The sequence below is a fragment of the Anoplolepis gracilipes genome, chromosome 11 (genome assembly GCF_047496725.1).
Source record: "Anoplolepis gracilipes chromosome 11, ASM4749672v1, whole genome shotgun sequence".
Classification (NCBI taxonomy): Eukaryota; Metazoa; Arthropoda; class Insecta; order Hymenoptera; family Formicidae; genus Anoplolepis; species Anoplolepis gracilipes.
The window spans coordinates 5,056,515-5,071,317 of NC_132980.1; the positions used below are offsets into that span (position 1 = coordinate 5,056,515).

A 14,803-nucleotide genomic window follows, 5' to 3' on the forward strand; every position below is an offset into this window, starting at 1 on the left:
TAATTTACAGTCGTCGAATTTACTCGCATCCTCGGACATAACATTCTTCCGGCCTGTCTGCAGAGCAAAGATAACGTATCGTGGTTTCTCCAGCTAAGTCGCGGTCTTAATGGCCCACGAATGCTTGGTTGTACACTGCAACAGCGGAAACTCGTACAGATCCCACGAGCGAAAACATGCTGAGGTAGCGTCCGCTTTCCAGAGCGCGCAGCATAGACAGCTTTTTAATTTCACTCAACAACACATGTGGCATTCGCCATTGTATCTTGAATATGTTGATTACAGGCTCCAGCGTCGAAGCTCCAAGCAGACAATTGTTGTCATTGCGCGATCGTATTAAGATCAATTCGTGACGAGCGTTAATTACTATGCGTCTGTAATCTTCGCAAAATCCCAATAACATGTAGAGCGGTACGCAAAAATTAAAGTGTCCATCCACAATAGTTGGCTCACTCCAGCCAGCATTTCTCATAATCACGCTTCTATCGGATGATATTGTTACATAGTTTTTGAGCATACTTGTTATTCCCACGTTTCTATTCCGATCAATCTCCACACCATCGAGTTCATATCGAATCTCGTCAAACATGAATGCAACGCAATTATTTTGCAGTACCACATTGAATCCGCCAGCTGGCTTCTTTATCTTTAATTCTCCCTCGATGTATAAGAAACTCTCGTACGGCAATGTATACAGATCCTGTTGTTGTATGGGTATTCTTATCTCATCACTGTGTCCGAACGTTGTGTTGGCGAATGGGTTATAGGAGTGAGTCTCAATCTTGACGATGCGATCGTCAAAGATTGGCTCATCCGCGATGTCGAGAATGTCAGTCATCGTTTAAATGTTTCGCACCACGAATCCCAAAGATTGTAAAAACGCAACGTTTGATGCGTTCAATTTCTTTTTCTTAGTGCCGGATGATTGGATATTAGCAAATGTCGATGTTGTTGTCGCTGGCGTCGTAAAGATTGTGTTGTCTCTCACGTCTTTCGATCCGTTCAACACGAGCATCACACCAGTCAGCGTGAATGTCATAGACATGTTGGCCAAACTGTTTAACGAATACTAAATTAAATAGCGCAATGTATGTCTTTAAATTCGCGTGCATCGACCGTTCGGAGAAACTGCAAGCACAATTGTCCACAGATGCTTTGATTATAAGTTTGATAGGATGTGTGATTATATTCTATTTTTGTCACATTTAAATATCGCACCAATTCATTTGGCGGTCGAAGATTGCCAAAACTGTCAAAATATATAGCACGATTCCCCCTCTTTGCATACGCTACCCAGTGAGTACCCGAGCCTTTAGCGTTATCCAAATTTATGATCCCGCTCTCGTTTCGATATATACCACCGATCGGTAATGAGTTACGCATAAAAACACCTCTAAAATATGGAATGTGCATACGTTTTGCTAGTTGCAGCAATTGTACGTTGGTAGTTACGCCCTCTGGCATTTTTAGCGTCTATTTGACGTTTTTTTTTTTTTCTTCTTTCTCATTGAGACTCCTCGTCCGTATTTGTATGGCGCGAGATACAATCCGCGACCTTCCATGGCACGATTGTGACGTAGCATCTCTTGAAACTGACGTTGTGTAGCTTTTCCATCGTTCACCACCTTTGCTACACCAGCCGCTCCACCAATCAGAGATCCGAGAGCGCCCAACACTGGTAGAATCGGTAATACACCCCCGCGTTTCGCTACCGGAAGTATTCGTTTTTTCACCATCTTTTTCTTCGTTTTCGTCTTTAGACCCATACCGAACTTCGTTTTGGTTTTCATCGCTATCCAGACAGCTGTGGCTGCGGCTCTCTCACCGAGAGACGAATCTTTCGCAGTGATGCGAGTTTGCGCCTTTTTGGCGAGTATCCTATCCGCCGCGTGTCTTTCGACAAGATCGTTACTCCGAAAGTACGCTATATCGTGTTCACGACACGCTGCGTCCAACGGGTTGATACCTCGATCACCTCTAGCCAATCGTTTTTCTAGCCGCGTGCCCGGACCGCAAAACTGGTATCCAGGAATATGTAATTCGATAGGAAGCGCGTTTATTGCACGATTTAATAGACCTCTGCTTATTTGCGTTGACATTCACGACAATCTTTTATCATTGGCGCTGGACCGTCAATGTGCGTTTGTTGCCACGTTGATTGTAATGTTCGAAACAGCGACGATAGGTCTGAACCTCCGAATCCGCCTTTATGTATTCCGAAAGTTTGTCCCATACGTAATGAACGTGATTGCCACACATTCGCAATAAAACTGTTTTAGATACAAACTGTAGCTGTTCGGCACTCAAATCGAGAATATCATAAGGACTTGATAGCAGGACAAACATTTTTTCGTTACTGAACACTTTGTAATTCCGCGCAGCTATAAATAGACAGGCGTGCGATCCGAATCGGAAGTGGAAAAATGAAATTCGTGCGACAACTTTTCGCGATACGCGTGACAAATTACGACGTCAGATTACGCTCGATGGGTGACAATGCGGAGATGCGTAGACACGGTACGATGCTGCCAAATACTGTACGCGCAATCGTTTGTGGCCTCTCGAATTGCGGTAAAACTAACGTGTTGATTAGTTTGATAGAAAGCCCGCACGGCGTCCGCTTTGAAAATGTGTACGTGTATTCAAAGTCACTGCAACAGCCAAAATATCGATATTTGGAGAATTTGTTAACGTCGATCGATGAAATCGGCTATTTTACATTCTCCAATAACAGTGACGTCATTCCACCGAGCGAAGCACGTCCAAACTCGATTTTCGTTTTCGATGACGTGGCGTGCGACAAACAAAATACAATAAGAGAATATTTCTCAATGGGACGCCACTCGAACGTCGACTGCTTCTATCTCTGCCAGACATACGCGAGAATACCGAAACATCTTTTACGCGACAATGCGAACCTGCTAATCTTGTTTAAACAGGATGGCACCAACTTAAAACACGTGTACAACGATCACGTGAATACCGACATGTCATACGAGGATTTTAGTGAGTTATGTCGTACTTGTTGGCAGCAAAAGTATGGATTTCTCGTGATAGACAAGGATAGCTTGCTTACAAACGGGCGATACAGAAACGGATTTAACGTGTTTGCGATACCACAAAATGATTAGTCGTTGCCTACATTCTGTCGTGAGGGGTGAAACGCGAGCGTTCAACACTCTCTATCGATATGGCTGGGAGCGATAATATTCGCGAGCGTGAAAAGATGGCGAAAGAGATTGCGAAAACGAGCGAATCGATCCGCAAGAAACATCGCGCTTTGAAGACCGATGACACATCGATGACGATATCGCGGTCAAGACCCATTTTAAACCTATTATCGAGCCGCTGCAAAAGATTGTCGACAACTCGTTCGCGGTGAAAAATAAGTCGGAGAGTAGCGCAAAGATTAAAATCTTACCCATCAAGTGATACAAAGAGGATGAGAAGGAAGAGGCTAAAGATGAGGAGGTAGAGGAAGAGGAAGAGGAAGATGCGACACCGAAAAAAAGGAAACGATCGGACGTTTTACTGTATGAACCGTCGATAGCCTCTACGCCGTTAACCGCACCAACAAGCGTAAACAAAGATGTTTTCGAAACCTCGGGCAACATGCTTGAATCATCGTTTGTTCGAAACAAGTTACAAACGCCGGAAGGTCAAGAAACGTTGCGGGAGTACTTTGGGCCACTTGGGCAAAAGTACATAGGCGCTTTGCTCAGTGGCGACAAAAATCATGAGATTGATCATGTGTATGGAGTCTATTTCGACAGAAAGAATGAAATGTGACTTGGCAACAAACAATTCAACATCAACAAAGATGACTCTATTATCATAGACGACGTGCGGTACATTGGAACGCCAGGATTGTACGAGTTGATCTTCAAGAGAATTCCCGATGACGAACTTTACACGAGAGGGGACGATTTGAAAAAATACAAGAGCATATTATTGGTGACGAACGCGCATAGACACGATTATGATGCGCAGGGCCATTTGAAGGATAACAGGGGGTACAAGTACAAACATATAATTGCACCGTTGATGTCGCTCGAATCGAAAAATACAAAATCTGGAAAGGAGATATCTATGCCTCGCGCTATGACGCTAACCAACAATTTGATTGATTACGTGCACTGGGACGATCCCAACAAACTAGTGGATCGGCTACGATTGCTCAACGCTTCGCGCCAAGCTGGTCACAACGCTCACGACAACGAGATCCAGTCGATCATCGAGGAACTTCGTGAAGCAGGAATTATTATAAATTAAATGGTATCTCGACAAAACTAATCAGTCGATCAGCGTTGCGTGACACTTTACGAAGCATCAGAAAAAAAATGCCTATCAACAAATTTGGATTATTCGATCCAAGAAATGATGCAACCGGCACAAACGGTTCTTGGGATAGATTGGTAAAAAGTTATGTGCACGAAAACGCTTTGTGTCGCGTCGTTACAGACTTCGATGCAAGGTCACGTAAGATTCGCCGTGTAGCGCAACCAGAGGCTGACACCGATGCTGTCAACAAACTGTACGTGGAGTCCTGCGTTAAAAGATTAATGAATCAACAGAAAGAATCAGACGAGAAGCTGATTTCGCTTGAGAAGGACGTGCGAGCAATACAGATTGTGCTAAACAAACTTCAACGCCCGGCTAACGCTAACTCAGAAACAGCTATCAACCTAAATGAGCATCAGTGAACGGGTTAGGAGCGGCTATCAAACGCTTATCGAACAGCTACGAAGGATTATAGAACGGCTGCGAACAATTATCGAACAGCTACGAAGAATTATCGAACTGCTATCTAACTACAATGAATGGCAGTGGCAGTGGCAGTGAACGACCTAGCAACAGCTGCAACAGCTTCGAACGAGGCTATCAGCATCTCAAGCAGGGCTGCGAACGAGGCTACGAACGGTTCAGAAGCGGCTACGAACGAGTCAAAAACGACTACGAAAAAGGCTGCGAACGGGTCAAGAACGATTTTCGAATGGATGAAGGACGGCGGTGAACAACGCAAAAACAGGTCAAGAACAGGTCAGAACAGGTCAAGAACAGGTCAAGAGCAGGTCAGAACAGGTCAAGAACAGGTCAAAACAGGTCAAGAACAGGTCAGAACAGGTCAAGAACAGCTATTAAAGGCGATAAACGAAAATGAGTGAAAAAAATGCGAACAACAAACGGGCATCGAGAAAAACTGACAAAGCAAAGAATCAACATAGTTTGGAGAGACGACAGTTGGTGAACGAACTGCACGCGCCGGCGAGAAAAAATTTTCCCCGAAGACACGTCATAGTGCGGGGATACGATGATCTGTGGCAAGCCGACATCGTCGAGATGCGTCCGTATTCTCGTTTCAACAAAAGTTACCACTACATACTCACCGTCATCGATGTGTTGAGCAAGTATGCATGGGCTGTACCACTCAAGAGTAAAGATGGAAGGGAGACGGCTGATGCAATCGCCCAAATAATTCGAGATAGCAAGAGATGCCCGAAAAACATACAAACTGATAACGGGAAGGAATTTTACAATACCGATGTGCAACGGCTTATACGGAAACATAACATTAATCACTATTCCATATATTCGGTATTGAAGGCGTCTGTCGTCGAGCGATTCAATCGCACGCTGAAGAACGACATGTGGAAGATGTTTACGCTGAACGGAACTTACAAGTGGATCGACGCGCTATCCCGACTCGTTGCAGAATATAACGCGCGAAAACATCGCACTATCAATATGAGACCTATCGATGTTACTCCCACGATCGCTGATAGACTTTTAAATACGGTATACAACAGTATAAAAATTGCTGCTCCTGCAAAGTTTAAAGTAGGTGACCTGGTACGCGTTAGCAAATACAAAAAACTTTTCGAAAAGGGTTACACACCAAATTGGACAACCGAGGTGTTTAAGATTGTTAAAGTGCAACATACTAATCCCGTAACATATCTACTCGAGGATTATCGCAAAAAATCTATCGCTGGAGCATTTTACGAGCACGAGTTGCATCGCGCGAATTATCCAGATGTGTATCTCGTGGAGAAAGTACTGCGCAGGAGGGGTGACGAGGTTTACGTGAAATGGCTGGGATTTGATAGCTCGCACAATTCTTGGGTACATAAGGATCATGTGATTTAATTTTATAAGAAATACAATGTATTCAATATAAAAATATATGAAATATTTGAAATATACAAAATCTTTATTAATACATCCTTTCCAATAGTCATTACAATATATAAAATATGAAATATACATACAAGAAAAAAATCACACACACACACACACACACACATTATATTTTATAAAGATATCTTATAATGTCTCCACGGTAACGTATCAGTAGTTGTAGGTACGATATACCGCTTGTCGTCGTACGGACTTAGAGCAATTTTTGTTTCGCGAATGGTGTATACCTTGTGTAATTTTGATCTTATACACGATTGACTACGCGTTATTTCAATCTCTTCGTTCAAACACCGCGAGTAATCGTCAAACGTTATCGTTCTCGCAACAACGTTACTCTTGACGCCTTTTACCTTTTTCGTATCCTTCTTACCATCCACGCGCAACGCATACATTTTTGCTCTAAGCCCGACAAATTCAGTCATTATGGTACCGTTGTTTTCATCCTTCATTAGACCCGGTACCTTTTTATTCACGAGCGGTATACCGTACGCATTGTCTATCGCATAGTCGCTCGTATCAAATCTGCTGATGTCGCGTTTCATATTCTCGTACACATCGTCGCACTCAATGTGATATATAAGACTATCTGTATCAGTGTACATGACTTTGCATCTCTCCCGATACATTGGTACCATATAATCGTGGTGAAATTCGTACAAACATGTCTTGGATATATCGAGAATACACATACCTACGTAAATTGGTTTGTAGAATTTCACCTCGAGTTTACGTAATTCTACAGCGATTAGATTTTCCGAAAAAATACTTCTGCTATGAAAATTTGGTTTTGCAATCAATGTCTCTGCGCCGTACCTTCCGTCCCATTTTGTTAAAAGTTTAACATCTACGCGATTGCGCACATTTTCCATCGTTTTGCCAAACACTGCATTATTCATTAGTTTGTACAAATTTTTTTCAATATCATTTTTTGCTAGTGTTCTAAATTTTGTGTTGAGTTCTATATAAGTACGGAGCCACGGAGATTGAGTGAATTGTAATATACGATGAATTTTTGTAACACGAAGACCATGACGTGAACATTGCTGCAGGTTGCGGTAGTGTATCACGTAACGCTTCTTATCGTATACGGTTGCGAGAAGCTTGCCCTCGCGCTTGCCGGGTGGTTTGTCGTGTGTCGGACAAAACGGTAGGTCAGTGTGCGAATCGTGAAGATGCTGCGGATACTCGAGATCGACTTCGAGGATGTAGCCTGTAGACGAATCGAGCGCGATTGATGATACATCAAAATTGGAAACATTATCGACCCACTGAAAATCGGCGTAGGGCAATGGTTGACACATTGCCCATCCGTATAAATTATTAACATCGAAATACATCAAGTACGTTGATGGTTTAGATAAGTCATACGACTGCATGTACTTGTTATTAGCACGCCCGTACCTGTTGGAACATTGACTCAAACCACCGCGTATACCTCGTTCGATAAACATAACTATGTCAATGTCTGTGAGTAATTCAAATATAATTTTCGTATACTTTAACATGGCGCCCCACGTGTAACCGGGAAGAGTATAGTAATACGCGGGGTCGAGCCCATAACTATTGATACAACTCTCTCGGAAATTTTCAAAAATGTCTGCTAATAACAAAACATCGATTTTTAAATACAGATCGCTATATTCGCCTAGCGTTCGAATGGAGAATCGCTTCCACACAATCTCAGCGTGCGCGTAATCGCTCTCAGATACTGTGTTACCTGTCAAGGAACTGTAAAAAGATTCTCGTGATGGTAAACACGCATCTTGCAATTTATCTACGCAGTCAATGTACTCGTACGGGAAGACACCTTTTCTTGTTAATAAATTGAAATCTTCGGCGGATAAATTTTTATATTCCGATTGTAAAATTTTGAATTTATCCTTGCTCAGAAAAGACGCCAATTTGTCGAGACTTGTTGTGAGAAATTTATATGAATTTATGAAACGTAATTTAATGTGATTTCCCGGTTTGTCTTTCGTACCTTTAACATGTTTTGTAAATGAAATATATTTTTCTTTTGTTATCGGAAGTAAATCGATTCCCCCTTCGAACGCTGTGGCTATTTCCTCGATTATAAAGTGAGAATCATAACCAGATAAATTGTGAAATACTATTGGAATGCAAAAAGATTCTTTGTAATTTAGATTGCAATTTGAATGCGCGGGACCTCTGTACCGCCCGGTCAAATGACAATGATCGCGTACGCGCGTATCATCTTCTACGAATGGTTTCTCACATATATGACACTGAGTCGCACTTCGAAATTCTTTCCATTCATTTTGCGTTAAATTTACCATGGGGACATTGGTTGTTAAAATATTTTCTACACGTTGCGCCAAATTTTTAAGTTCGTCGGTGAACCATGCAACGCAATTGGCTTCGCGACGAGAATGATACGCGGATAACGAATTATCGTACGAGCAATGTACATAATAAGCCATACTAAATACTTGGTGATGTTGATAAAAATTTTCTTCTTTTTTTTTCACCAAAACGCACTCCAGGTCGGCGTACACGACGAAAGGTAGTCGCTCCTTCCTGTTGTAGTTGGTGAATGCGAGCCACTTATCCTTATCGCTCGGTAACCGGATAGCGCAGTCGTTCATCTTTCCACAGTCTACTGTATGTGATTGCAATTTCTCGACCGAGTGAAAATAGTGCATGCATCTGTAAAATAAAAGTTAAAATTTTTATATCCTTGTTTTAAATATTTTTAGACAGTTTTATTAAATATACATACCGATCGCAGATATATTTTTTAGTCTTGTGTTTGCTGAGTTGCATACTAACAAGTCTAGATAGATTCTTGATCCATGCAAAATGTCCGATATCTTGCGCATCTTGCACGTAGAGCAAGTTGACGTGCTTGTCTCTCTTTTGCTCCGTAAGGTGAATAGGGACAATGTTTTCGTTTTCAAAACTGTACACGTTAATTGAAATGTCATTATAAATTTCAAATTTTTTAATTTGATTAAGAGTGACTGGAAACTCAATATCTTGGAAATTTAGTACTGTTGTATAATGCGGGTACGATGATTGTCGGTGTATGCATCTTTCAGCTGGATACAGAGCAGCCACTACCGCCCACGCAAAACATGCATTGTCTTTAGATTGCACATTAACCACTGCTCGTTTCATTATTATCTTTCGCGATAATTGCACGTAACATCCGGCGCGCATAGGATTATATTTATTTATATTTACAGTCAAATTTAGTATACGCGATAATGCCCATCCGCTATCGCGTTCCTGAAATTCTTCGAGCGATGCAAGGATTGGCTCGACGACTCGCCGCTCATACCACTCACGTAAATCGGATGTATGTAAGAGTTCACAGTTTCTCGTATTGATTGATTTATTGGCATGCTTATCGCCCGCCACAAACTCGCCGTTAAACACTGTATTCACTTTCACACTGTTATGTTTTTGCATAACGTCTCGCACGTGCTCGAGCACAATGTCACTCGCATCTTCCAAAAATTGACGAGGTTCGATGTGATTATAATTTATAACCGCACCAGTCAAGATGCGGCTCTCAAACGCCGTATCAATCTCTCGCCATATGAGTCTCTCCGAGTTATTTTCACTACTATAATCACCACCACTGGGTATAAACTGTCTCTGCAATCGAGTTTTTGCACCCTCGAGTCGCGCAATTCTTGTCACCAAAGATTGTCTATTTCCTATTGAGAGTCGCGGACGCTTGACACGGTTGCGTTCTTCAAGCTCTTCGATAAACTCCTCGCAATGCTGCAGCCATCCAAAATATTCACCCAATGTGGTGACTTGGTGGGAACGCTCCAACAAGTCGCGTTCTTTCTGTTGCACGTTTTCCATTATTTCTCTCTATTTTTGTGTGCAAACATAACACATATTACGCGACATTATTATATGTAATAAAATTTGACAGCTACTGCACCATCGCATATCCACCTCATTGGGCGATGTAACTTTATGTCTCCGTATTTCGTATATTAATCCGATGTCATCTCGAAAGGTGTCCATACACGAAGCACAGAGAGCTAGAGCACTACCCGTTGAATAATAAAAGTGTATGGCGCAAATCTTACGTTGATTTTGCGCACGGAGTTGTTCATTTTCTACTACGTTGTCGTCAAAATCGGTATTACTGCAATCACTAATATAATTACTATCGTCCGACAACGCATGCTCTTCGTCTGACGACTCGTCTATTATCGCTTCGAAATTAATATTTTCCATTTATTCACTATTGTGTCACTAACAATTCTAATGCCTGACAGTAACCACTCAATTTTTTTTTCCACAGCTTCCTCTATGCCCTTTCAAATCGTACTATGGTTTGACGGGGCTCTCATTCTTCTTATATTTCGCCTAATGCTGTCTTAACACATCCTACCAAACGTCAACGCTTTTGCATCTATAAAAACGTTCCGACATGTTCGTCGCAGCGTTGGCCAAAAATTTCTATTGTTTTCCCACGACTTTTATGGCTTCTAAAATGTCCCCCGGCTATAAATAACCACAAAGATAAACACCTTGCAGTTGCAGTTCTTTCCTTAAAAATTATGGAAGATGTTTCGCTCCAGTTTTATGGGAAATTTTCCGCGAGGGTACGAAGCTGCCGAACGCCGGCGCTTAAAATCTCTTTTTCCATAATATTCTAATGGTTATAAAATGATCATAAAAAATTAGAAAAAAAAGAAAAAAACAGTTTTATGATTTTTAAAATGTCCCCCGGCTATAAATCAACCACAAAGATAAACACCTTGCAGTTGCAGTTCTTTCTCTAAAAATTATGGAAGATGTTTCGCTCCAGTTTTATGGGAGATTTTCCGCGAGGGTGCAAAGCTGCCGAACGTCGGCGCTTAAAATCCTAATGATATAATGACCATAAAATGATCATAAAACTAGAAAAAAAAACAGTTTTATGACTTCTAAAATACCCCCGGCTATAAAATCAACCGCAAAGATAAACATCTATTTTCGAACGTGTGTAGGACCCTTCCCCCCCCCTTTCCCTAACATCAGACCCCTCGCGCGTCCCAGATACCCCCGCCCCCGCACCCCCCTCGGCGCCCCATGGCTTAGAATCCCCACTATAACACTACTATAATAAAAAAGTTAAAAACTAAAAAAAGATTAGTTTTTGGTTTATAAAATGTTTATATTTGTAAATTGCGAATAGATGGAAGAAGCCGATTATAAAATATTTCCATATTTTTTAATGATAATAAAAGTAAATACATATATGTATATAATTTTTTATAAAAGAAACAATGTAGTTGAAGATATAGTTGAATAGGAAGGTTATATATGCCGTTCGCGAACCTTTACTTTGCTCAGTGTTATACATGTTCTTTGAATATTTATAAACAAATTAAGGTTAACATCAATTTCAAATATTATATTAATTTTTTGTCAAAAATTATTTTATTTTATTAAACTCACGCTTTAAGAGCCGAACTGATTTTTAAAAAACTTTAAGAATTTTTTCTCAAGAATGCATTTCAATTGTACTTCGATTTTATTTTTTATATTAAAGGAACTTCTAAGATAATATTATGTAAAATCTATTTTGGAAAAATTGGAATTTCTTCTTAAAAAGATAAAATATATTTTATAACATTTATATGAATTATTTATAAAGTATATACGTCGTATATAAATTATACTCTTGTCTTGTTTATAAAATTTGAATTTTATGAAAATTTCTAGACAAGAATAACATTTCTATCATTACTTACTATTTTTTAAACGATTGCTTTAAAATTATATAATTTTACTAAAATCAGTGTTTAAAAGTACACGAATAATGTCAATTTCGTAAAATAATCTTATTGTTAGATTTTTTTTATATGATATTTTTTAATATGATTTTTTTGACGTTAGATAAGATTTGAAACTTGTTTGCTCGAATAATGGATGATTAATTCGTGATCTTTTAATCGAAGAAAAAATTGATCTTATAACCAAGAAACATTCTTTACAATATTGATACAACGAATAGCATAGTCGAGCAAATATTGGACTGATTTATAAAATTCATTTCATTAGGGAACTTGCCTTTTACTTTGAAAAATCTTTCCTTCGGATCGGACAATTTAATTTTAAAGGAAGGAAGAGCATTTAAATATAAAAAGTCAAATGTGTCTTATTTTAAATAATTAAATAATTATTTTAAATAATTATAGCATATCCAAAGATTGTCAAAATAAAAAATACGTAAACATTCTTAGTATTTCTTCTTATCGTTAGTAATTATATACGCGTCATTTTTTGACAGCAATAAAAGTTTAACAATTAATATTGAAAAGGTTGATCAACATCGATGTTGAAAGAAGATTTTGAATAAGGTAAAATGTTTTTTTTCATCACACAGTTATGATAATTTTTCTTTGATTGTTTTATAATATGACTCTTTTGATGTCAGATATGAGTAAAACTTGAAATTCGTTTGCTTGAGAAATGGATAAAAAATTCTATTTTATAGTCGAGACAAAAATCAAATTTATAATCAGAAAATATTCTCTTTAATATTGACATGGTCTGAATCAAAGATTGGAACAATTTATAAAATATCTTATTTCAATCAGAAAAACTTGATTTTTGTTTTGTTTTTAAATTTTCAAAAAGTCTTTTTTTTCAGTAATTATTTTAATTTTGAAAAGGAAAATATAAGAGAGTGAAAAGTCAAATTGTCTCTTATTTTAAATAATTAAACAGCATATCCAAAGAATATAAAAAATAATAATAATGGACATGCAAACGTATATTATTTATTTTTATTTATTTTTAGTAATTATATTTTAGTAATTATTACTAATATTGAACATCGACTTGGGAGAAGATTTTAAATTTTTATAAAATAAAATGTTTCCTTTTTTGTCACATAATTATAATATAATTCTTCTTTGGATTTAATCTTATTATTTAATCGTCGGATTTCTAATTAAATATCTGTTCTGTCACACAAATTCTGCCATTCATAACACTATTAACTCTCAAACTGGACACGTGGGTCTTTCGTGTCCGTGCCATTTTTAAGCCATTGTTTTAAAAAAATATTTATAAAATCTCGAGGTGAAAACTTATTCAAAAAAAAGTTTGTGTCAAAAGGGACTTATAACTGAAAAGACAATTTAAACAAAGTTTGTTCAGTGCAAAGTGCTAACGACTATCTACATCAAAAGCGGACACAAATGACCCACGTATTCGCTTTATGTATATTAAATAAGAAAGGGTGAATAAGTAAATTTTTTTTTAAATGTTTTTTTGCTGTTAATCGTTTTTTTTATAAAAATAAGTTATAAATTTACAGTGATAATCTCCCTAAGAAGGAAACAAATTGCTTTAATTTCTATTGTGTTCATTTATTTTCATGCTAAAAGTATCTTTTGTTAATGATAACGAGCAACAAACAGGGGTTGTATATATTAAGCAATTTTTATACTATAGATTGTAATGTAAATTACATTTTGTTTTCACTTTTCTTTCAAATAAATTACCTGAAGATTAAAAAAAATTTTTTCTCAGAAAAAATACATTTTTTTATACCTGAAAATTGCCCATTTTCGACCATTCAAATAATTATATTTTTTTAAAGCCGTGGGTATATAGCATTTTTTTCGTAAACTTTGAGCTTTGAACTAAAAATTCCTGGAAGCCTTTTTATTGAAAATTATTTTTTTCAAATTTTTATTATTTTTTATATAAAACATCTATGTTTCCAAATCTTGATCTAACAAATAATAAAAATATAGTATTTGAAAATATTTTTTCTTTACCTCTACTACATAAGCTTTTAATTAAAACTTGAAAGAAGATGTATAAACTTTTTAAAAATTTTTTAAGTAATTTTAGAATATAAAAATTACCTCGGACTGCAGTTACCCAAGCGTTCAGGATTACAGTATTAAAAAAACGTGTTCAGTTTGAGAGTTAATATCGATATTATTACTAGTACAACCGAAAAATTAATTTATTGTTATTAATAACACTTAACTTGTGAGAATTATAAATATTAAAATTGCGAATTCCCACTTTGTTAAAATTTGTATGAACATAAGAGGTAATATAAGTGTCTCGTAGATTTGCAATAGAAAATTCGAATTGTTTTTGCAACGTATTTACTTTTTTTTTTAACAATGAATTCTGACGAATATCTTATAATTACTTTCACAAACTTTAAAATATGGCAATTTATCGCGACCTTCTTTTCAAATTTCATTGTCAAAGTGAGTTAACGTTAAAATGAGAAGAGAGACAGAAAAGTCTTGATAGACGATTTATTTCGAGCGTCTCTCGCGCGATAAGAAAAGAGATATATATTACCAAAACTAATTATTCACTAAAAAGCTCACCGGTTTGACAAATGTACTGTCCGATGCCCGCCGCACTTATCAATTATTGTTGCTTTCAATAATATAAGATGTCGAGAATGATAAAGAGCGAGGAAGTAAATAAATTAATAGAAGCAAAAAGTATACTCTATGTAATTTATCGACTCCAGATTAATAAAATGAAGAAAAGGAAGAAAGAAAGAAAATATGCGGGACAATTATCTTTCTACGTGAAAACGGTCAAAAAAATAAAAATGGCAGAACACGTCGAAGAAAAGAAGGAC

At 37.7% G+C, this 14,803-nt stretch overlaps 2 protein-coding genes across 2 annotated transcripts in view; both read right to left on the bottom strand.

The window, feature by feature from the left end:
* LOC140671220 (putative fatty acyl-CoA reductase CG5065) overlaps positions 1 to 14,803 on the bottom strand; it is a 33,106-nt gene extending 18,303 nt beyond the window's left edge. The window contains exon 1 of the mRNA XM_072902418.1: positions 14,541 to 14,803. The gene's annotated coding sequence lies outside the window, so the exon portion shown is untranslated. The remainder of the gene's footprint in view (positions 1 to 14,540) is intronic.
* Positions 8,705 to 10,750, bottom strand: LOC140671379 (uncharacterized). Its single transcript, XM_072902625.1, has one exon. The coding sequence runs from the start codon at positions 10,033 to 10,035 to the stop codon at positions 8,902 to 8,904; it is 1,134 nt and encodes a 377-aa protein (XP_072758726.1). The 5' UTR covers positions 10,036 to 10,750; the 3' UTR covers positions 8,705 to 8,901.